The 24,501-nt window shown below is 37.4% G+C and overlaps 2 protein-coding genes across 2 annotated transcripts in view; one reads left to right on the forward strand and one right to left on the reverse strand.

Moving 5' to 3' along the window:
* Positions 1 to 5,389, forward strand: part of PolE1 (DNA polymerase epsilon catalytic subunit 1) — a 138,663-nt gene extending 133,274 nt beyond the window's left edge. Inside the window, exon 34 of the mRNA XM_081738559.1 lies at positions 1,843 to 5,389. Coding sequence (XP_081594685.1) covers positions 1,843 to 2,028 — 186 coding nt within the window. The 3' untranslated portion in view covers positions 2,029 to 5,389. The remainder of the gene's footprint in view (positions 1 to 1,842) is intronic.
* Positions 5,390 to 6,815: 1,426 nt separating this feature from the next.
* On the reverse strand, positions 6,816 to 24,027 carry Dpm1 (Dolichyl-phosphate mannosyltransferase subunit 1). Its single transcript, XM_081738577.1, has 6 exons — positions 23,827 to 24,027; positions 19,160 to 19,259; positions 16,007 to 16,117; positions 13,843 to 14,033; positions 9,804 to 9,918; positions 6,816 to 6,996 (listed from the first exon to the last, which is right to left on the reverse strand). Exons 1-6 carry the CDS (start codon positions 23,934 to 23,936, stop codon positions 6,892 to 6,894), a joined length of 732 nt encoding a protein of 243 aa, XP_081594703.1. The 5' UTR covers positions 23,937 to 24,027; the 3' UTR covers positions 6,816 to 6,891.
* Positions 24,028 to 24,501: the final 474 nt, after the last annotated feature.

Consider the following 24,501-nt stretch of genomic DNA (forward strand, 5'->3'; position numbering starts at 1 on the left):
CTAATGAAATAAGTATGTACGAGTAAAAGAACTACGGGTTCCCTCAGCTACTGCTCTCACCCAACGATGATTAAATTCTCGAAGCATATATATATATATATATATATATATATATATATATATATATATATATATATATATATATATATATATATTTCTGTATTTATACAACTATTGGTCGGAAACCAAATTAATAAATGCTATTTGGTACAGTAAAAAAGTACATAAAGAATAGCTCAGCAATATTCATATTCTCTTTATCGTACTTTTCACGAACGGCAGGGAAAATGGAATCAGCAAGCATTGTTAAGTACTTCTCTCCAGCTACAGTACCGTCAAAATGGAAAGGTCCAATGAATTTCTTAGTAGACAAGCCACGCCATTAAGTTTGAATTGTGGTTAATTCGACCAAACAATGCTACCCATGAATTCCGGTTGTCGTATAACCATCTGAATACATTCACAAAATTGTATTCTGCGATCTGGGTTGCCCGTCGCTCAGATGTTGCACCAGCCTTGGAATGTACACACGCAACCTATCTTTCCTCAGTATGCGTAGCACATTACTAGTTCTGACTACTCTCACATGACCCTTGTCTTGAAGAGTTTTGTGATAAATGCTCAAACAGGTCCACCACCTCAATTGAGGGTTTAGCACTTGTAGCTGTGTGAAGTTGCCCTGGTCGGCCTTTCTGCACATCACACACTGTTCTATGAACCTCGAATTTCTCTCGTAGACATGTAATTGCTACTCTTGAAGGTGGATCAGTCCCATACTCACGTCTGTACTGTCTTTGAACTGCAGGTATATTCTCAAACTTCAACTACTATACTATCTAATAACCTGCTTCCGCTCTTCGAAGCTCAAATGTCTGTCTGCCGCCATGTTATGTAACTCTCTTGCCACTATTTGCGCAGCTAGAACGATTCTGCTGCCACCTGTTGAAACATAACATTACTTTTCTTAGAAATTTAACCTCTAAAGTTGGAAAATAAATTCTGTTCTTTTACGCACCCAGTATAATTGAGTATGACTGATACTTAAAATGTTTATTGGTTAAAAGGGAGTTACTGTGGCCCCGTATTTTCAACTTTTTTGGATGTAAAATGTAAATTTCGATTAGCTGTATCCAATAGCACAACTTTTCATTTCTGGAACCTAACACTTCAAGGTCAAACAGGGGTCAAAAATAGAAAGTGGAACCATTTGGACAATGCGGATTAGTGACCGACTGGGACGAAATGGGTGTCATTCGATTCGTATCCACACGTACATGAATAATTGATATTCCGTTTTCCCTAAAATTCTATTTTGATTTCAAAAATCCGGGTGGTAATGCAGATCAGTGACTGACTGGGACGAAATGTGCGTCATTCGATTTGTATTCAAACATACATGAATTACTGATATTCCGTTTTCCTGAAAATTAACGAAAATATGGAATTTTGGATGTTGGGTTTCCGTTATTAATTTTCCAGATCAAAATTGAATTTTCAGAAAAACGACGTATCCGTTATTCATGTACGTGTGGATACGAATCGAATGACACCTATTTCCGTCCCAGTTGGTCACTGGTCCGCATTACCCAAATGATGCCATTGGCCACAGCCCATCAAAATCTACATTTGAAACCCAGAAAAGTTTTAGAAATACGGGGACACAGTAACTTCCTTTTAACCATGCTTATTTTATCGTTCAAGTTTCTTTATAAAATGACTTATGTAGCCATAATTAGTAGATTTCTGATTTCATTGATTTTGTCTTCATTGTCATTGTTTATTTTTATATCTGTGTAGAAAAGTCAATTCTAAACAACTGTATATTGTCTTTCTCTTTTACAGATCAAGTTTGAGAACATGACTGAATACTGTTCGTGTGCTGGTCCATTTAAGACTTTGATTAACACGGACGAGTTGAAAGAACATTTGAAAACCTTCCGAAGCATAGCTGAGCATTTTAAAATGCCCCTTTTACTCGAAACCTTGGAGTGGTTGTTTAAAATGAATCCATGGGTCTCATCCGAGTAAAAGCTGGATCTATTCTTCAGTGCATCTTCATTCAAGACTGCAGGGAGCGAAGTTGAGACACTGCATTTTTAACATCGGAAACTAATTCGCTTTAAAAATTTATGCACTTTTCAACTAGATTTACGGAGCTGCTTGATTTAGTAGGATAAATATTGAATATTCAATAAAACAGTATTTACCACAAAAGCACCCGAAATTATCCAACTGTGATCGTTTCAGCAAAATCTTATTGCTTTCCTCAGTACAGATTCTTTTGATTATTCCTGAATATTGGGGGCCACGGTGACTCAGTGGTGGAGCGCTTACCTTTGGTGCATGGGGTCCCTGGTTCGATCCCCACCCAAGTCAGTTTGTAGTGGACAACATCGTGCTTGTGAGTTTTCTCGGAGTACTCCCGTTTCCTCCCACTTTCTCATTCCTCCATCATCATTCACTTTCAAGTAATCATCGTTTCCCTTAACCTAACAGGCATAATCGTAGAATATTAAACTCAAAAATTTCATATTTCTGAATATCATAACATTCTTTTACTTCCGCCAATCTCATAAAATTTCCCTTGTACCTACGTATATAATCCTCTTCATAACAGAAGATAATAATCAACAGGATGTAATTCCACAGACAAAGTTAGTTTTCTGAAAGAATCTGTGCTGAGAACTTTTTTTTTCTTTTCCGAAATGTTCAGTTGGGTAATTCCGTATGTTTTTTTTTAATAATAATAATAATAAATATATGTAATTAGCTTTATATTACAGGGTCCCCACGTAAACTAAATAACCGAATTCATGGTTCAAAATTTTTCAATTTCACGGTCGGAAAGTTTATGAAAAAAAGCTTTACTAAGCGTACAACAAAAACCGCCTGATGCGGGGTCAAGGCGCGCCGCAATGCTTGGTAAGTTGTAGTGGAATAATTAAACTTGCTCATCGCCAACCTTACGAGGTTAATTTACATAGAAGAAACGGGAGAATACTATTTAAAAAAAAAAAAAAAAAAATTCTTTCGACTTTTACTTTCTTCTGGTAAGTGTTTTCTATTTCTAATTAATTGAAGCGCTTGGAGGATAAAGGTGTTATGTTAAATTTTTCGAAATGTTGCATTCTGGCATGCACGTGCTATATGCTACCTAACACATTATTTGGTGAGTCCTCGTCCTAGTGCATATATTTAGAAGCGATGAAGGTGGTATGTTAACGGACAAAGTTGTGAAAGTCAATTTTCCCATTATATTCAATTTGTTACATACCACCTTTATCTTCCAAGCGCTTCAATTAATTTTCAAGGTTTGGTAGCAAAATTCTTTGCTTCGTGGGTACCCTGTATCAAAAGGAAGAAAAGCTTTTATTCATCTAATAAATGCAATAGCTCCGTGAATGAAATAACGGTTTTGCCATATGATAACTTATGTGGCTTAAAAATAGAAGTTTATACATAATTCAGTTTCTTAGTTCTTTTTAAAGTCACAAGAATCATATGGAATCAGAACTTCGTGTTCTGCAGGGATATTTGTAAAATAGTATTAGCGTATTTACAGCTTATGGAAATACACTATAAAAGTAACAGGACACCAGTTCTAACCTCGGAAGATTTGTTGATTAAATGAAGGCCACAGCAGTTTAACATAATCATTGGACACATTAGGTAAGAGCACACGTGCTTTTCTTTTGATGTTGCAATATGAGTAAATTGCATACTTTGATTTACTTTTGTAGTATAGCGTGCGAGACATATTTTGACTGTAAAATTTAATTACCTGATTTTCTTGAGTCCTATTTGTGAATCAAACTGCTGAATTCGGTGACCTAATGTTACCACCTTCTTGCAAGCTATAGCTACAGATCTTTATTTTCTATCAAACTTGCAAAAAATACAATCTTGAAAGAATATTAACGTAAAGAAATTTGTAGAGTAGGCTTAGAGCTATAGTTTAATCAACGGATTCTGTATATGAGGAGCAGTCAAAATGTTCCCGGAATTTCGTTGTAACTATTTATTACTACAATATAGATACCCATTCACTTAACTACTTTCAAAACAGACTCCTTGACAGGGTGTCTATCGGTCATGAAAGTCATGAAATCAGAAAACGGTCATGAAAGTCAAGAAAAATAACGAAATTTAGCTTTTGGGTCTTTTTTTTTTTAAATCTACAAATATAAGTACAGACTGGAAAATTTTATTCTATAAAAAGTCAAAATTCACCACCAAAAATGTCTATGGTCTGGTTTAGACGCTACCAAATCGCAAGCATAGCACGCTTCTATCGCGTGCATGAACATTCGGGCCAAGTCGCACCCAAACTCGCTCTTGAGAATGTTACTAAATTTAATGGGTTGGTAAAGAAAAGGTCACGAAATTTCATTTTGGAATTTTAGTACACACCCTGCTTGAGAACGCACAAACTTGTTCCACCACTCTTGCCATTGCTGGGAACAACACTGGAAGTCTTGTTTTGGTATGTTCCGAAGTTCAGCCATCGCGTTGGTTTGGATGTCTTCTACAGTGGCAAAACGGTTACCTTTCATGGCCTTTTTGATCTTGGGAAGAGCCAGAAAATCCGGTGAGTATGGAGGCTGGTAGAGGAGGAGAATGTTCGTTTCTGCGAGCCATTTCGCCGCCATAAAAGGCATTCAAATCAACGCGATGGATGAACTTCGGAACATACCAAAACAGGCCTTTCAGTGTTGTTTCCGGCAATCGCAGGAGCGACGGCGTTCTCAAGGAGGTTCTTCACTGGGTTCTATTTTGAAGGCGATGAAGTGAATGTGTGCCTATATTGTGGTAATAAATAATTACATCGAAATTCCGGAAACATTTTTGAATCCCTCGTATAATAGATTGTTATTGCTGTGTGAAAAGCTATTTACTTAACTTAATACATACGTCTAAGGATTTTTTATGAATCTAAAATTCTGAGAAAAAATACTAATATGTAAAATTCGCTGTCAGAACAACAAGACCGATTAGTCTTTGAAATATATTGCAGATGATCATTCGAAAATATCTGTCCTCAGGAAGCATGGAAGTGAGTATTAAAAATTATTATAAATGTGTTGAGAAATAGACCAAATCAACCTTTATTTTCTTATAATGTTCCATGCTTTATACGTATAATAAAGTGAAATTTAAAGCTTGAAAAATGTGTATGTGTACAGAAATCGAGCCAACTGCTCAATTAGTCTGTATGTTTCAAATATTTGTAATCTTATTTAGTATTTTTACCCAGCTGCGCGAAGATGGTTTTGTACGAAATGTTAGTGTGTTTGTAATTTATGAATAGTATTTGTACATATATTTTTATAAATACATTTTGTACAAAAATTATAATGAGTAAAAATAAATGTTTTTTTTTTTTTTTTAATTACACCAATTTCGAAGTAATTTACATAATTCCTGATGAACTAATAGTGGCATAACGCCTACGTTAATATAATGAGTACATTTTATTAGAAACTAGCGTTAATTACCCACTTCACTGGGTTGAAATAAAAAACTTTAAATCATGTGTTTGGTATAAAAAAAAAAGACAGTAAAATTAAATATTACTATTATGAGCTGAACTTGAATTTAAACAGTATCGGAAGTGTCACTCTTCATCTTAGCGATTCCGAAAACTATACGGGGTGTGATTGAAAAGTACCGGAACTTTTCCCGCCGCGCGGCTCCCTGGCGTTCGAAAAATGTGACCGACGACCAAAACGACATTCGTGCGGACAGCGATGCTTTCTCAACCGCTGCTCGCAGCGCACTGGGCCAAGTTCCGCTTGAAAGAGGAAGGTCCCGCGCACATTTTCTCCCACCCCTCACATTTTTCGAACGCCAGGGAGCCGCGCGGCGGGAAAAGTTCCGGTACTTTTCAATCATACCCTGTAGATTCGACACTAATATCGGTCATTTTCGATCATTTTTATGTATCTTCCTCCTCCCCCAAGTTGTGGGGCTGAATTTGATTTAAACGCCATCAGAAGTATCATTGTTCATGTCAGCGACCCCGAAATCTATGGATTCAACATTAATATCGGTCATTTTTAAATATCTCCGTCTCCCCTCCCTTAAATTGGACTCTCAAAATGAAATAATAACACACCCAGGTCTGAACCTCATCTATGCTGAAAATTTGATCGAGATCGGTCGGATGGTTCAAGAGTTAAGTCACAAACTTTCATTTTTATGTATTTTTCTATATATTCCCCCGTTAGTTGTACCGTCAAAGTGAAATGAGTCTCGAACCTCATCGATATGGAAAATTTGATCGAGATCGGTCGGATGGTTCAAGAGTTATTTAAGGGTTCCCTTCTGCTACGTTACGCAATGAGTAGTACATTTTGTTAGATTGCGATAGTTCATTATTATTGTATTACGATTTGAATACGACGTATGACGTTATTTCCACATTCATTTAAGAGAAATCGTGAATTAAAAGATTGTCTATCGGTCACGAAATCAGAAAACGGTCATGAAAGTCAAGAAAAAGTCACGAAATTTGGCTTTTGAGTCACGATTTTTTTATCTGTACAAATATAAGTATGGACTGGAAAATTTTATTCTATAAAACGTCAAAATTCACCACCAAAAATGTCTATAGTCGGCTTTAGATGCTACCAAATCGCAAGCAAAGCACGCTTCTATCGCATGCATAAAAATTCGGCCCAATTCGCTCTTGAGAATGCTACTAAATTTTATGGTTTGGGAAAGGAAAGGTCACGAAATTTCATTTTGGAATTTTAGTAGACACTCTGATTAATGGCTGTTGCTATTATTTGTGCAGACCAAAAATCAAACACTGCTTTGAAAAGTCACAACTGTATATTTACATTCAACATATAGTAGTGTAATTTACAAAGAAAGTACAAAGTCAGTCTATTACGTCGTCGCAAACAAATACAGCAGAGCTTTTACAAACTGGAATATTTCAGAGCCGCCAAGTTTCGATTCTCCATACACTCTATCCACAAACGTAATTGGGACCTGAAATAATAGAAAATTAAAATTATTATTTAATAGGTACCTTTCAGTATTTAATGGTGCTATACGAACAAACTTAAATATACTAGCAGACATAGATAAAGATACTTTTTTCGTGGAATCTAGAAAGTTCTCAAAACTCTCCTTCCTGTTCTTGGCGATGAGATTTATGACTCCCGTTACCTAAAAATCAACGTTGCCACAACTGTTGTCCCTTTCTTTTATCTTCCATTTATGAAAAGTTTCTTTCGATAGGGTCTATATAAGTGTTACGGAAGTACGGCAACACTGAACAGAATGACAGCGCACGTGCTGCCTAAAATCAGCCGAGGATCGTGTGTGTGTGTGTGGGGGGGGGGGAGAGAATGGGTAGTACTTGGGGCAAGAGATCTCTAAGTTTGTCTGCAACAGTATTATCAGAATGTATAACACAAGTGTGATGCAATGTTCTATTTTTGACTTGCCTACTTTTGATCACTGAAATTGTATATCAAAAGTTTACCTGTGGTGATAAAGTAGAACCAGTATTCTACATTTTTAACTGAACGGAAATTTGATGACTTGTGTACAATTTGCACTTGCAGATTTCAAAGTTCATACACATTTTATTGTATGTATTCTTTAGTATGTGTTGGAAGATGATCTCTAGAAGTATAAATTACATATGTTATGAATTATTTTGATAGATCCGAAAACCTTGCATAGCAATTTTTTTTCTCCTGTTTATAAATTGCTAAATTTTCAGTGACGTTTTGAAGGCCACTTAATTTAGATCTCTACCTCAATTCTAGGTTTTCATGTTTGCGCAACGGAGTTTTGTTCGGAACCAACTTATAAACTTTGCACAAAAGACATGTTTCAATCCTTTCTTCGTATGTGCACTCATTTTTCCAATAAAAATTAATAATAAAAAAGAAACTTCATTTGCGGAGTACTACAATGTACAGTGTGTCTATAAAAGAACTCCGGGGTTTTGAGGCAAAATATTTTAATTAAGTAAAAAACGTACATACATGTGTTATACATGATTGGAAAGCTTACATTTTCAAGTTTTGTTTTTAACAATTTAATAAAGTTCAATATGAGCCCCGCCGGGGTTTTGAGGCAAAATAAGTATTAAAAAAAAAAAAAAAGTACATACATGTGTTATACATGATTGGAAAGCTTACATTTTCACGTTTGTTTTAACAACTTAAGAAAGTTCAATATGAGCCCCATGAGTGGCACGGCACACATCGTAACGGTACTCTATCTCTTGCCATGTCCTGGCCAGCATGTTTGGAGGGACGGTTGCCACGCAATTGACTATTCGTTCGGTGAGATGGCGAACATTACGAATTTTCTCCACATACACAAGATTCTTGATATGCCCCCAGAAGAAAAAGTTTCTTTGTACGGTAACAACAGACAGTTTCTATGAGCCAAATAACACATTGAGCCTTTTGTTGTGGCGTCACCATAGCGCGAAGCGCAACAATCCACACGGCACGGCACTGATTCACTGACTACCGCAGCCGCTACGTCGTCTCAAGGTCAACGCTCCGCAGCGCTGCCACCTGTTGATAAAAACATTTCCAATTAGTATGACTAAAACTTTTTGAGCTAGTCGTTTCAGAGAAATTAACTAAATTTTGCTCTCTTTCATCGTTAATAAGATATGAATTTTTAAAACCCCCGAGTTCTTTTATATTTATCGTTAATAATATATGAATTTTTAAAACCCCAGAGTTCTTTTATAAACGCCCTGTATTATACATAGCGCCCTTCCAAAAGTAACAAGAACCAGTTAAGAATGCTCCGAAAGCATTGGCAGAACAAACTCAAAAAGAACTGTTTGCTGTCTACGGCGAATTGCTTTTTAAAAAAAATGGCGGGTATTTGTCTCTCATAACTAGAGGAAGAAAACTGCATATGGGAAGCTGGAATGCCTAAAAAACAAGTTGCTCGAACCTGGATATAAAAACAATAAGATATTAAATTGAACGATTCGAAGCAGAGGAGGAACAGGGATTAAAAACTAAAGCGAAACTGAGTAGACCGCAACTGACAACAGAAGACGACGATGTTTCGATTATTGAAGCTAACGCAACAAACCCATTCGCTGCTGCAACAAACCTGAAAACAACTTTAGATCTGGAACGCAGTGTAGAGACATGTAACTGTACTCATATTATTTGTTCTGCTTTGCAGGTCAAACTAACAGATACACATACGTGCTCGCTTAGAGTTCGAAAGGACGCACATCAACAACCCACAAGACTTCTGGAATCGTGTAATCGGGAGTGATGAGAAAGTGTTTAGTTTATACGAAGGAGGAAACATGTTAAAACGTTCTAGATATGTTCTTTTACGAACATATGTACTCAAAATAAAAGGCTCAAAATTGAAAAATTCGCAAAATGTCCTCTCTCTATGACTTACAGTTCCCGAGATATGGCTCCTTAAATCTCCCGAAATCCGAACTTTTTTGGCCAATATCTCGGGAACGGTAAGAGTGACGAGACAAATTCCATCACTTCTTTCAGAAAATTGAAAACTTCACAAATAACATATACACAGACATAGCGAATTCAGTTACGAGCTTTTTCATGTTCGCTGAAAGTTAACTTTTGAAATGTGAAGATTATTTGAATTAAACTGGATTCATTGACTTGCCTCCTAACTGATCGTATCAATGCTATTCCAAAATTCAATTCCACCGATTAGGCATAAAGGGATTTGCCATCCCAACACTTACATAAATATTGTGGAAACATTTAAGAGCTTAAAACAGTTAAAAGCAGCACTGAAAACAAACAGTCGATACTTACCTCTCCTACAGAATAATTGAACTGGTTTGCCCTGATGATCATTTCCATCTGGAAGACGTATCCTTTTGAAACACATGACTGAACAAGTTTCTCTAGAACAGGTTTTTTATATAACCTAAGGGCGGAAAAATCATCAAAGTATTAAATACGTTCTTTTTAACTTTAAAAAACTCAAACTAAACAATTTTATGATAAATAAAGGAAAGAATCGATTTTTTGTAACACTATATCCTCTGAAATTTAATAAAAATGAAACGAAAATAAAATGAAATCTAAGTTTTACGTCCCACGCTTATACCGGCTAGGCTAAAGGTGACGGTGATAATGAGAAATGAATGAACTGGTAGAATGAAGAAAGCGGGAGGAAACGGGAGAATCCCGAGAAAACCAACATACACGGTGTTTGTCCACCACAAAGCTCACTTGGCGCGAGCTGGGAATAAAAATTGGAGGAAAAAATGGAAGCCTGGAATGAAATCGAACCCGAGTATTCGACTGAACGTACCGGCGCGCTAGCTAAAGCTAAACACCTTAAGAGACAAAAAGTGTGTAGCTGGTTAGAAAGCGTAGTGAGTTCTCGGTCCGGTCGTGTATTTATCACTCTTGAATTTCATTAAACTAAGCTCCTCAACTTGGACCCTAAAGAGTTTAAGCTGACCAGCTTACGATTTAAATTCTCGCGAGTCTGTTGTTGGTTTTCTTCTTCAGTACTATTCTTTCACTTAAGTAGTTCCCCCAGTTGTTCTCACGACATTGTGTGAACGCCGCACTACCAGCCATCTGGTTCTCCGCTATTATGAACCCAAGTGCTAATCAAAGCTAGGACTTCACTTCGATGACCTCACAGTAATCAAGACACTAGGGCCAGTAGGGCGTTGTGTAATTCTTTTTAAATCCAAATCGTGTGTGATCAGCACAAAAGTTTCAGTACACACATTAATACTTACCGAAGATAATCCGATTTAACTTCTTAAAGGCTTTTTGCTTACCTCTCTGCTGTACATTCAATTCGTCTTTATTTATTTATTTTTACAAGGAAAACGCTTCCTCTTGCATTGTTTTTATTCTTGCCTTTCCAAAAGTAAGTCAATCTGTGATCAATTTCGTCAGAATCAAAACACATATTGGCAACATTGGCTTAGTGAGAAAACAAGAAACGCAAAAGGAATTTTTCTTCTCCCTAAAATGCATTCATTCTATTCTATCTATTGAATGACTTGTGTTAAAGTACAGGGGTAAGACAAAAAAAAAAAATCTAAAACACTTCATACAGGATACGTAAGTTTGGCCTTCCACTGCACAACGCGTTTTTCGGTTGCTGATCGTTTTTTTTTTTTTTTTCCAATGTGTCATGGTGTGAAAGTGGTGCGGTAAAATGGGCGACCTGACAGACTTCCAAAGAGGCATGATCGTTGGTGCCCGTCTGGTTGGAGCTTCAGTGGCAACAGTGGCGAACATTGTGGGGGTATCGAAAGGCACTATGTCCAATGTCACGAGGGCATACACAATTCACGGGCAAACGACGTCTGCAAAGCACAACAGTGGTCGAAAGACAATCCTGTCAGATAGGGACTGGAGGGCATTAAAACGGATTGTAGCAGCTAAAAAGAAGACCACTGCAATGAAAATTACGTCTGAACTCAATTCCGGCCTACAGAACCGTTTCATCGAAAACGGTGCGACGGGAACTTCATAAAATGAAAATTCATGGCAGGGCCGCTATCGCCAAACCCCTGATCACAACAGTACATGCGAAGAGGCGTATCCAGTGGTGCAAGGACCATAAGGCGTGTACTCATGAGCAGTGGAAACACATAATGTGGTCCGCTGAATCGACCTTCATCTTGTTTCCAACAACCGGTCGTGTTTACGTATGGAGAACACCGTTGCAGGCCTATGATACAGACTGTCTGCTCCAAACAGTAAAGCATAGGGGTGATTCTGTTACAGTATGGGCAGTGATATCGTGGTTTTCTGCAGATCCCATCATAGCTCTGCATAGAATGATGAATGCTAAGGCGTATGAGGCCATTTTGGGGGACCAGGTTCTACCCATAGCCCAAATATGGTTTCCTGATGGTGATGGCATCTACCTAGATGATTTGGCACCCTGTCACGCTGCAAAAAAGGTGAAATCATGGTTTGAGGTCCCCTGGGTCCGACAATCACCAGATCTGAACATCATTGAGCCATTGTGGTCTGAGTTAGAAAGGTGTGTTCGGTCTCATTACCCCCCACCAGCATCCCTTAAGGAACTGGAGCATATTTTGGAGGAATTATGGTACAAAATTCCACACACCACGATTCAGGAGCTGTATACGTCAATTCCACGTCGGATCCAAGCTGTTTTGGACGCAAAAGGAGGCCCCACACCTTACTAGGTATGATTTTCACACTTTTGCAAACATTTTAGATTTTTTTTTTTCAACCCCTGTATCTCTGAACAAGAAATCATCCTCCCTAATCTCACACCAGCTGGATCCTTTATACTGCCTGCTGAATCGACAGAAAAAACATAAGAAGCCACCGTACGAACTTGTTTTTCGCCACATGAGTGTAGCACTAAACGCAGGATGTTTGTATTAACCTTGTAAAAGAAAACACACTGTGTGGCTTAGTGATTTGGCAAATTAAAATGTATTCCTGTTGTGTGTCATTTTGTAAGGCACAAAAAGTTCAGAATACATTGGGGGTACTATTTCATACCATCAAGTATTGAACTAAGAGAGAAATGATTATGCAACATATAAAGAGAAGTTGAAAAGAGAAAAGGAAAAAATGAAATGAAATCTTTGAGTTTTACGTCCACGCTTCTGCCGGTTAGGCTAAAGGAGACGGTGATGATGAATAATGAATGAAATGGTGGAATGAAGAAAGTGGGAGGAAACGGGAGAACCCCGAGAAAACCCACGCACACGGTGTTTGTCCACCACAAAGTTCACTTGGCGGGGGCTGGGATCGAACCCGGGATCCCTAGCACCAGAGGTGAACGCTCTACCACTGAGCCACCGCGGCCCAAAAGAGAAAAGGAATCCGTCTGACCGATCGGCTCTTCCAGCTTTATATTTAAAAAGATCTTAAATATATGACCCACTAAACAAGTGTTTGTATGTATGTTGATTATTTACAAAAGAATGGATCATAGTTTTTTCACCCATTACATATACACACACACAGCAACAACAAAAAAAAGTAAAAGTAAAATATTAACTAATCAAATTAATGATTTTAAAGATACTTTTAAATAATAATCGTCAATTAGGATCAACACGTTCTTCTAAACTAGCTAGTGGAATAATATTAAAAACTAGTGACAGTTTAAGGGTGACAATTAATGAAGTGATCAAATGTTTTATAGAATACTCTTGGGGTATACTTGTATTCCGAAACAGATGTGAAGCAGATAGTTTTCCAGCGACAATTGTTGGTGAAAAACATCTTAGCGTGGATTGAAATGATTCAACAATGAAGGAATGAAACCCAGAGGTACAAAGCTAGTTTTATACAAAGCATATCCAAATGAAACCTGCCCAAGAAGCACAACACATGCACAAATGAAACCACAATATCTAATGGTCAAAAGTGTAACAAATGTTGCGGGTTAATAGTAATTTTGTAAAAGTGATTTATATTTTGCTGTGTTTATCTACTTCGGACGTTTCCAACATTATTCTCATTGCTCTTCAATAACAGCACGGTAGTTCAGTGGTACAGCGCTTACCTCTGATGATTGAGGTCCCTGGTTCGATACCCTACTAAGTAAGTTCGTTGTGGACAATATCGTGTCCGTAAGTTTTCTCGAGGTACTCCCGTTTCCTCCCACTTTCTCATTCTACCGATTCTTTCATCATCATTCACTTGCCTTACTCATCTGTCTTAGCCTTAAGGACATAATCGTGGGACGTTAAACTGAAAGATTTCATTTCATTTCGATAACAGCATATACAATTGGGTTTAAGACAAAAGAAAAAAAAACATAATTAAGTTTGCTGTCAATACGATACAACCTAGTACCTAAGGTGAGAAAGTACGACCATACCTGAAACTGCCTGTAAGGTCAGAAGCCCCAGGCCTCAGGAGCAACTGTGTGAGGAAATTGGCACCTCGGCTGACCAGCTTTCTCTTGAAGTCCCAGCCATGTACACCACCTCCATTAATATAGCGAGTCCCTGATACCACATCATAGTCTTTGGATTTCTGTTTGGCAATAAATTGTGGAATGAACTTCGGCTGGAATTGAAACCAAAGCATATAAAGGTTTATCTGTTTCACTACAATAAACGTTACTATGCATTTAATTATGTATTCACGTTACTTGGCTAGTTTTAGACGGAAATATTTATTTTACGATTTCTCCTAACATCATTAAGCTACCGAGCATAAAACATACATTAAAAATACTACAGCAGTATAGCAAAAGGTGTTAGAATAAATTTATTTGCTTTATTTAATTTTAAATAGTATTCATTTCTAGAATACAGACAACTTATTAGTGTACAATCAGTGTGAAGCTGACAGAGGACATTCTGTAAATAGTCCTATGCACATTTTCGCTACATACATTGCATAAAGTTGCGAAAATGCACCTTCGTTGCGAAGTAAACCAATTAATTGGGAAAGAACAGACGTTACACTCTAAAAAACTCCAGTATAAAAATAGAAATTTTAAAGGTAAAACCTTCAGCTAATGTTTATAACAAAACTTATTTATATAGAGCCAAGAAATCTCACAAATAATGTAAGTGTCACTGCCACGTAAAATTGTTGACAAATGCCGTAAAGTTATTTTAAGCAATATTCCGCTGTTTATCTTCTACGAGAATTATTCTGATACATCATTCCGCCTAAGCTGGGCCTTATATTCCAATTAGCAAACAATGGTAATACTGACATACAATAATAGGACAGAAAGATTTAGTACGAGGGGTGATCAGAAAGTAAGGTTACAAAACCTGTAGTGAAACCTGTATATATTATTTTATACAGCTAATACAGTCAACAGATATTACATATATTAGGTTATCTTTCGATATAGTCTCTATATCGGTTAAGGCTCTTGTCGCATCGTGGGATGAGTTTGAAGATTCCTTTCTGGGGTAAAAATCCTTCCTTGCGTGTTACGTTGTTACGAAGTGTTTCACCTCTAGCCTCCTAGGTGCCCCTTCAAATGCGGAAACAGGTCAAAGTCGTAACGTGAGTCTCCTGTTGTCCTGAATTAGCTCCTCCACGCGAGCTGTGATCAAATCTATTGATGCCGTGCTGGGTCGGACATTGTGCTCCTCGTCGGTGACGTTTTCTCTACCAGCTGCGATATGCTGACGAGACACTACAATCTCTCCGTAAACCTCTACCAACTGCCGATGAATTTCATTCGCGGTTACATGTTTCGCCCCCAGAAATTGAATAACTGAGCGGACTTCTTCGGGAGACCAGTTTTCCAAACGAATCGCCATTTCTGTTTGCCTATAACTAGTGCTGTAGGTGGCGGGTGGCTGAAACTGCACAGCTGCCAACTTCATGTATTAAAATTACCGCATATTCCTCATTTCTCTATAACAGACGAAACTCCAGAAATATCGGCCTCGTAAGCTTAGTCTGTGATCTTCCCTCGTAATTTCAGAAAGGGATACCTGCTATGAACAACTTGTTTAAAGCCCCTACTCATTTAAACTTGGCAGCATCAAAATTCCTAATTACATTTTCCCAACAAGTTTAAAAAACATAGAGACTTAGAAGCTCAGTGGTAGAGTACTGACCTGCAGTACGAATGATCCCTGTTCCGATGCCAGTTCATGTTAATTTATAAATACTAACGTTTGTTTATTATCTCGTTTTTTTCCATTGTCTTTATTTATCATCATTCACTTGCATCCAGTTTCCTTTAACTTACACAGCACAACAGCGGATCTTTACATTTATTGTTTTAATTTCTAATAAGCAGTGAAACTATTTTCAAATATCAGTTATGACAGGACACTAATTATCACAGATCAATGTTAAAAAAGAAATCAGACCTATGTATATATACACACTGATCTGCAGCCGTACTCAGCAGATACCTGCATTGACAGATTATACTTTCATAGCGTCCTGAAGACAGCGTAACTGTGAACAACAAACCTAAATATATTGCTACTGCACATTTCGTACAATAAACATACATAATAATGCATAATAACAGTTTCTTCAACTGTAATACTTACATGATGTGATAAGTCCGCATCCATAATTATAATAAAATTTCCTGTAGCATGTTTCATTCCATGAATATATGCTGTTCCCAGTCCGAGTTTAGAAGGCCTTGGTCGTAGTACCTGTCAGAAAATAAATTTTAAAAAACACATTCACATTTTATCATTAAATTATTCACCTTTGTATATGATCTATGTGAATTTTATATATTTATCTAAATGTTCTCCAGGGTATTTCCAAAAAGTTTCCGACTAGGTACTAAAATATCACGCCATTGGTCATAAGTCGTTCACGGCATATACTGCCATTTATGGAAGAAATAATCAGTTGCAACCCTCTAGTTTTCATTGAGCTCGTACAAAAATCTGTCCAGAAAGTTCGGTAAATGTGTCAATAATTCGAACAGATTATTGTCTTACTTGAAACGGCAGTTACTCTCTTTTGACGTAATTCCTGTTGATGGTAATGCACTTTTAGGAACGGCTGTACAAGTCCTGGAAACTTCTGGCGTACTCGTCTTTAGAGATGGCCTTCACCTGGGTCGTAACATTATATTGGATGTCCGAAATATTCGAAAACCTGTGGCTCTTCAGGGCAACTCCAATCTGAGGAACAAGAAAAAAATTCGGGGGAGACAAGTCTGGGGAGTAGGGTAGGTAGCTGAGTGATATCACTCCTCTGTTGGTCAAGAACTGCTGCACCAGAAATGCATGAGTGGCCGGTCATTGTCGTGGACTAGGATCCAGTCACATGTTGGCGTACTGGGGCGTACCCGCGTCAGTATTTCCACGTACGTATGTCGTGACCTGTCCAGCGCGGGATGTGGTGGTGGCACTCTCTTATGACCGTGAGCAGTATGAGGTCAATCACCCGACTTTTTGGACAGAAGTTGAATATTACATGACAATGCTCCAGTCCACACAGCTGTTGTTGCCAAGGCTGCAGTGAAAGACTATCGCCACGAGGAGATTCACCACTCACCCTACAGCCGAGATTTGGCACTGCAACCTTGGCAACAATAGCCGTGTGGGCTGGGGCATTGTCATGCAGATGCCAGCTCAACGCCCAGCGACTGATTCAGACTGCCTCCAGCGAATTGACGCAGCTACACAGTTGAAACGGATACATTGCGTCTTCCATATGTAGCACTGCTACATGCCATGAACAGCTTATTACCGGAGGCACGATATTTCAGTATCAGACTGGAAATATTTGGAAATATCCTCGTACATGCTCATAAAATTAATCTAAAAGACCCCTACCCTTCTTGTTCCCTGCGTTCATTCCGATAATTTAGTGCACAAACATCCCAATCCTGAGGGATTTCAAAATAATATCCTGGTGCCTGCCCGGTAATAATCTTGATATAGTTTTGGTAAATAGAATCTATAGCTCCTATCATGAAGATAAATATTATGTAGGTAAACTTGATCGGACACTTTTTTTTGGTCAAAATTCTGGAATGAAATGCCGGATAAAATGTATAGCAACATCGTTCTAATTCGTACCTGACTTTGTGAACAAAAGAACACCTGTTACATTCCTTTAATGTGCCACACATGTGAAAGGCGTCGTACACAGTCAGCGCAATAATCTTTGTCGATGTCTCATACGGATCACCATATGATACGGATGGGCTTCTCTCGTATAGTAGTGCTTCCCGTGAAGTGATTCTTTAATTTTGACAGAAAAATTGTCGCGAAGTCCCTGAAAATGTACACTGCGCCCACATGCCACTTCCATCTTAATCCGCGCACGTTGTTCTTCTTTCCGAAATATACTGTTATGGTGCTTCTACTTTCCTCTTCTACTATACGAGACTGCTGCTTTCGACTGAATAAATCCACAGTCGTTACCATTTGCCACACTTCATCGTTTCACATTCCCTTATCAGCTACGGAACTCATGATGATGAGATACGCTCTTTGACGTAAGAACATTGTTGCCACTACTTTTTGTCTAAGTTACGTACAAATTCTACAAAACACGAAAATAAATAAAGAAAAAAAAAACTACAGCGAAACCTATCCTGCGCTTACTGCGAAAAAAAAAAAAAAAAACACTACATGCAATTAATTATCTATTTCTCACATTCGGAACGAATATAGGATAAACTATGTCCAACGAAAATCTAAACACATGAAACTTCTTCAGGATCTTCGACGTCTTTTATTTTAGTTAAGGTAGAAATGAAAAAGTCTGGCATCCGACTGTTATGCCTCGTATGCTATAGAAGACTGAAAAATTGTTTTAATTAAACGATTACGGCAACACTGGGTTTTTAGTTTAACGTCCCACAATTCTGCACCAAGACTAAGGGAGACGGTGACGATGATAATGAATGAAATGGCGGAATAAAAGAAGTGGAAAAACCCACGTACAAGATATCTGTCCAGCGCAATACCCATTTGGTGCGAGCTGGGATCGAAGCAGTGGTCCCACGCACCAGAAGTGAGCGCTGAGCCACCGAGACTCTTGAAGGATCCCGAAATAGAATTTCTACTTTAACATCTCAGGATGCTTTTTAGACTAAGGTGGAACAATGGGCCATGAAAAAAGTAGTGGAGCTGAAATATGAGACGGGAGTTCCTATTAAAAATTTCGGCAACTATCATATTAGATGTATATCAAAATTAGTCCAAGTGATTAGTACTTACTACCTTTCGTAACTAAATACTTTTAAAATTTAAAACATGATTTCTTGACGCACTTCATATCTTACCATACCCAAAAGCTTTGCTTTCAAATCTGTCTGCACTTGTTCTTTAAAAAGTAAATAAAAATCATACAACTGCAACTTTCCAGCACATTTAATAGTTCTTGGCCATAATGTCGCACTTCTATCTAAGGTTTCAACTACAGTCGACTGAATTTTATATTTTAATTCACATTACCACTAGCTAATCGACACCTGGGACCAACAGAAGCAACAATTTTGCTTTGCCATGATTCTATAACAGATGGAAATCAACCAGATTGTATACAACGAATTTTCAATGTAAATCTGGAAGGAAATATCGCAAGCCAATTTTTCATCTAGTAAAACTGCATAAACATTTAGTGCTCGTGATAAAGAGATGTGAAATCCCAGAACGTAAAATGAGCTTAAGACATAAGTATTGACCCTCCCGATCCAACGAACACTATTAAAGAGTATTACTCACAATTTTGTCACTTCCATAGATATTCTGAAGTTGCTGAGCCACTTCGGATGTTCCATCTGGACTGCCATCATCGATTACAATGATTTCATAGTTATAGCCACTACAAGAAAAATGTACGAACTAGCATTAATCTTTGCAGTCGATGCTAAAATTCAATTCATTGTGTAAATATTTTCCAAATGCTAACTCCCGGAACCAATAATTTACATCAAAATAATAAGACAATCCCTGAACGTTACACTAACCGAAGTAAATAAGTACATTATTGAAACAATTCTACATTCTGAAGGAACATTTACACATAACATAACTATCCGCTCCATACGAGTAAAATTATAGTTTCCAGAACTACTGTCGAGTAAGATTCTTTATATATGGTGCACGTTAAGTTTTGTTTCTTAATAATAAGCTGTGCCTGTACATTCATGTTAGGAAGTTACGACACGTCCAGGTTTCGTAATCGTAGTTTATGCTTTCACATGATCCACACTGATTAGATATAACCGGCAAGGTTCTAGATTACTGGTCCCCCTTCCCTGGATGCGGGTCAGTGATATAGATGATCCATAAGAGCCGAAAAACTGTATTATTAGAAGACCAGAAGAAAATAATACACTTTTTTTGATCTTCCGGGTCACCTATACCACTGACCCGCATCTCCCTAACCCTCTACCCATCCCGACAACAACACAATTTTCTATAAAAGTATACCAGGACAACCTTCGACTATTTCAAAAACCTAAAATATCACTATTTTACAAAATGTTAAAATACTTCTTCAAAGCATAGGGGGGAAGCCGCCCTAACCCCCGACAACAATAAACATTTCTACACACGTATGGCGGAAAACCCTCTAACCCATAATCAGTGGTGTATTTACGATTTTCTTTCGGGGGGGGCTTTGCTAACTTTCGGGGAGGGCTTTGCCTGAAAATGTGAAAATTCTGTAAGATATTTCATATACTTTACTATAGTAAGTAAGATTTCGGGGGGGCTTAAGCCCGGAAGCCCCCCCCCTAAATACGCCACTGCCCATAATTAATAATAAATAGTATTCACAGGAACTAAAGAAACATCATCTTCGCAAGCATGAGGAAGAAGGAGCATGTATCAGTTAAGCAAATACTTCAATTTATGAAAAATATAGGGGGACCAGCAATCTAGAACCTTCCCGATATAACCTACTTTGAATGCAAGTATCAGAGGTTACGTACGCTTACATTAAACTTTCATTGTATAACTCTACACTTCCCCACAAGTTAGTAAAAACTACACACGTTTAAACAAAACATTAGTTGGTGCTGTCCCATTTTATGGAGAGACAGTTTTATAAAACTACGGACGAAATATGAATTCTAATTTCGAAAGAGGAACATATAACATGTCTTACCATGAGTAAAACGTGAGAATATGTAATACGAAGTCTGCACTTGTAACCACATAAGAACGTACTGTTAAAACACGAAAACTATAATAAGCGAAGCATCCTAAATGTGTCCGACTTGTTTCGGTTACCGGTTTAAACTAACGTACTGGTAATGATGACCGCTTAACTTTCGGAAGCCCCGCCGCGATAACTGAAAATTTGCAAAATATATTGGGAAGAAGTAGTGAGGGTGGTTCTTGTCGAGTGATAGAATAAGTAGCGACACGATTTTTTGGTGATACGCGAAATGTATCAGTTTTGTGCGAAAACGTTGTGTACCTAAAATATATACTTGTTCACCATTTGTTAGGCCATATAACACTGGCGATTAAACGCGAAATTTGCAACAAGTCCCGATATTCCATGAAATTTACTCAAAAGTGACAATTTTTCAACGCAATGTGATGAAAATTCTCATTTTTGAGAAAACAGACCACCATGAATTTTTGAAATTTTACATGCGAGCTCCAAACGGTATCTACGGGTGAAGTGAATAGTGTGGAAAGAGTGTTGCGCGGTATGTTAAATGAGCATTCAGAAATCGCTGGAAAGTGTACACCCCTGTCCAAAATTATTGTCGCATGTCTATAAATATGTTGTTATAGGAATGTAATTTGATAACGAATTTCCCCCGTATTTCTTACATTTTTAGTATGTGTATAATCGGCAAAGACATGGATGTGACACATTTCATGTCAAAAGAGTAGTAAATAAGAACAATAAAACGAAAATAAAACTTCCTTGTCTATTTAGCAACATTTTGTTTTACTCATACTAATTTTCGTATTTATAATTCTTTCCCTATGAAATTTACCACAAATATTCATTTCCCGATTATACACATGGTATCAGTATTAAAAGTATCCTACAAAAGCATTACCATATTATGTCTTACAAGAAGACAGTTATGTGACAATCATTTTGAACATGAGTGTACATATCAGTTTCGAATGTTGATGTGGAGGGGGCTCGCTCTTCATACAATGCCATACTTACCGACAAAAGAACAAATTTAACACCAGAAAACATTGAAACAATGCTTAAGTGTTATTTGCATAAGTAAACTGTAAATACTAAAGTTTTTTTTTTTTTTTTAATTAATGTTCTCTGTATTCGTTGTTTTTAAATTATCCTTTCGTTCAATAAGTATGCTTAGTGCTATTTTTTAAAAACTCAAATATTGTTTGATATGGTCATGCATAAGCTCATATCATGGTGATTGATCAGTGGAAATTAAGGTGAAATAAAAGGTAACTAATTGCAATTGCCAAGGAAAATAGCGTTCTTGCACTGAATTTTTATTCACGATTTTATCCCGCTTTACGCGTATTTTTTTTATAACGAAATTGCGAATTTTTAATTACCACAAAATCGTGTCTCTAAGAATAAGAAAAAGGTAGAAATTATTTATGAATATTGATGACATTGCTATGGCTGACGTTACCCTGGAAGATTACCCCATTGCAGAAGGAGTATATTGGGAAAATGGCGAATATCTGTGCAGGCTGTGATTTAACCGTGTTTACTTTTGTGCAGTTAAATACAAAGAAGAGGAAAAATTTGCTGAAATTGTACGAATTAATGAATGTACGTACGTGATGTCAAAAGTGTAGGAAAGTAGTTAAGATAAGGAAAAATAAAAGAAGTTACGTTCTCAAACGTAATGCAAGAATCAATAGTGTGAAATGTTATTTAGAAAAAGCGGCAACAAAGAAAGCATTTTGTGAGTGTGCTCCATTGTCATTGGAAAAGGTGCTAAATTTTACTTCATAAGGAAGACTGGTGATGTGAAATGTTACATAAAGAAAGTGTATAAAGCTAGATGCTACACGCTAGTCATGTGTTTTAATGCCATATGAACTGTTGCTCCACTACGTATACCTACCATCGGTAACGCGCCTATCTATGGGCGCCCCTTCTCGCTAACGTTCGGGCCACCTACTGCGCTCTTGAACCCCCCGATTACATAGCATTCGTGCTTGATACTTGCCACCTAGCACAAGTTGGTTGGTGTTTTCTACGCAGCCATCCTGAAGTCAGTCTACACCCAGTAATCTACCTTTATAGAATTTTCTAAGGCAGTAAAAGTGTATTTCGTGCTACGAGAAAACAGTATTTCATAAATGTCAGTGTGCCCCTCTAAAATAGGAAGTCATGCCGTACGAAACATAATGTAACCTTACATAACCTGTCAAAACTGGCAATGCCTTCGGCAGGGATTTTTCAACTTTTGATCAGTTACTTCTGACCATTAGCTGACCGGGCTTAACGGAATTAATAGCATGACGATAGTGTCCGAACAGTATAACAGAATAACAGTGTAACAGAATTGCGGAAAACTGAACCAGAAATCTGAGTTACCGGACGTTGGAAAGGACGAAACTTCAGAATTTCAAGGAATTTCTCACATTAGAATAAGACAGAAATAAGAAATGGAAAGTGTGCCCTTTACACAAAATGTTCCATAAGCAAGCCACGACGAAGTGAAGTGCTATGCCGAGGCAATGTACACAGTGACAGTGTAACCATAAACGTGCCGCAAAGCTTACCACACACAATGCGTGTGCTTTTATGCTATATGAAGCGCTTTTCCACTAGCCTTGTTTCAATGTATATCCACCGTCGCTGACGCGACTACTCCCTTCGGACGCGCCCTGATCCTATCTTAACTCGGCTCGTGCTTTCCAGTAGCCAGTTAGCATACGTTGGTGTATTTTAAAGAAAATTCGTTCATCCGTTTCTAGCAAAATTTTGAAAATTCACTGGAAGAAATGGATAATTTGCTCGTTTGTAAGTAAGAACTGAAGTTGTGTCTATCTTTTATATAAGCGGTTATGAACCTGGAACTATTTGGCAAGAGGAGGGAACTACTTGGCGCAAGGTTGATTGTGAAATAACGAATATTTCTATTCTGAACATGGCTGCAAATGTACAGAGACGCTGCCCTCGATGTAAGCTAGCAGTAACACAGTTTGTGATACAATGCGATGATGTGGGGAAAATCTTCAAGTGGAAGACTTACTCCGGAATAAATTGCAGTCACCCCTTTAGTCAACTTGCACCCATTAATGCGCTTTTTTCCCTAATAAACATTTTCTAAGGCAGTAAGAGTGGTCAATATTTCATGAATATACGCATGCCCCCATAAAATAAGATAGTACGCATTAGTTTCTCACAACTTCTTAATAAGAATGGGAATTGATTCACGCATTTTACTTTAGCCATACTCTCAAATACATACCTCTCGTCCATATACTTAATAATTAACCATACAATAATTGGAAGATTTTCACGTTCATTGTACGTTGGTAATAAAATAGAATATTTATCAGTGTTTCCTTCCCCATCCATTGCTTTAACTCAACTTTTTTTTATGCTGTCAACGCCAACTCAAATTGTAGCCACTTCCAACCATTGATGACGTGACAGCAGCAGACTTCCGTTTATTTACATTCTTAGCAGGGTTGGAAATTTTGTAAAATCGCAAAGATCGTATAGTACCATAGAAATTACTGTATTTGATGTTGAGCTACTATACACCTGATTTAACAATAATAATAATAATAATTTTATAAATCTCTAATATCTGGTATGCATATATTTGTGTACATGCATATGTATCATACAGACTGAATTACATAACATTTACGTACAGTATGAACAGCGGGATAATGAATGAACGTATAAATCACGTTCCAAAACTTACAGCAAAATAGTTTTTACGAAGACGGTAATTATTGTACAATTTCTATCCTTGGTTCTTGGAATTTCCAGTAGGATTGCTTGCCTGCAGAAGTATCTTTTCACAAATCTTAAAAAAAAAAAAAAAAAAAAAAACAACTTTAAATTTTATATTTTAAAAAATCTTTCAAGTAAATATGTGTGACCTAATTAACATCCTGTGTTAGGAGCATAC

This window comes from Thermobia domestica, chromosome 2 (assembly GCF_964235325.1).
Source record: "Thermobia domestica chromosome 2, izTheDome1.hap1.1, whole genome shotgun sequence".
NCBI lineage: Eukaryota > Metazoa > Arthropoda > Insecta > Zygentoma > Lepismatidae > Thermobia > Thermobia domestica.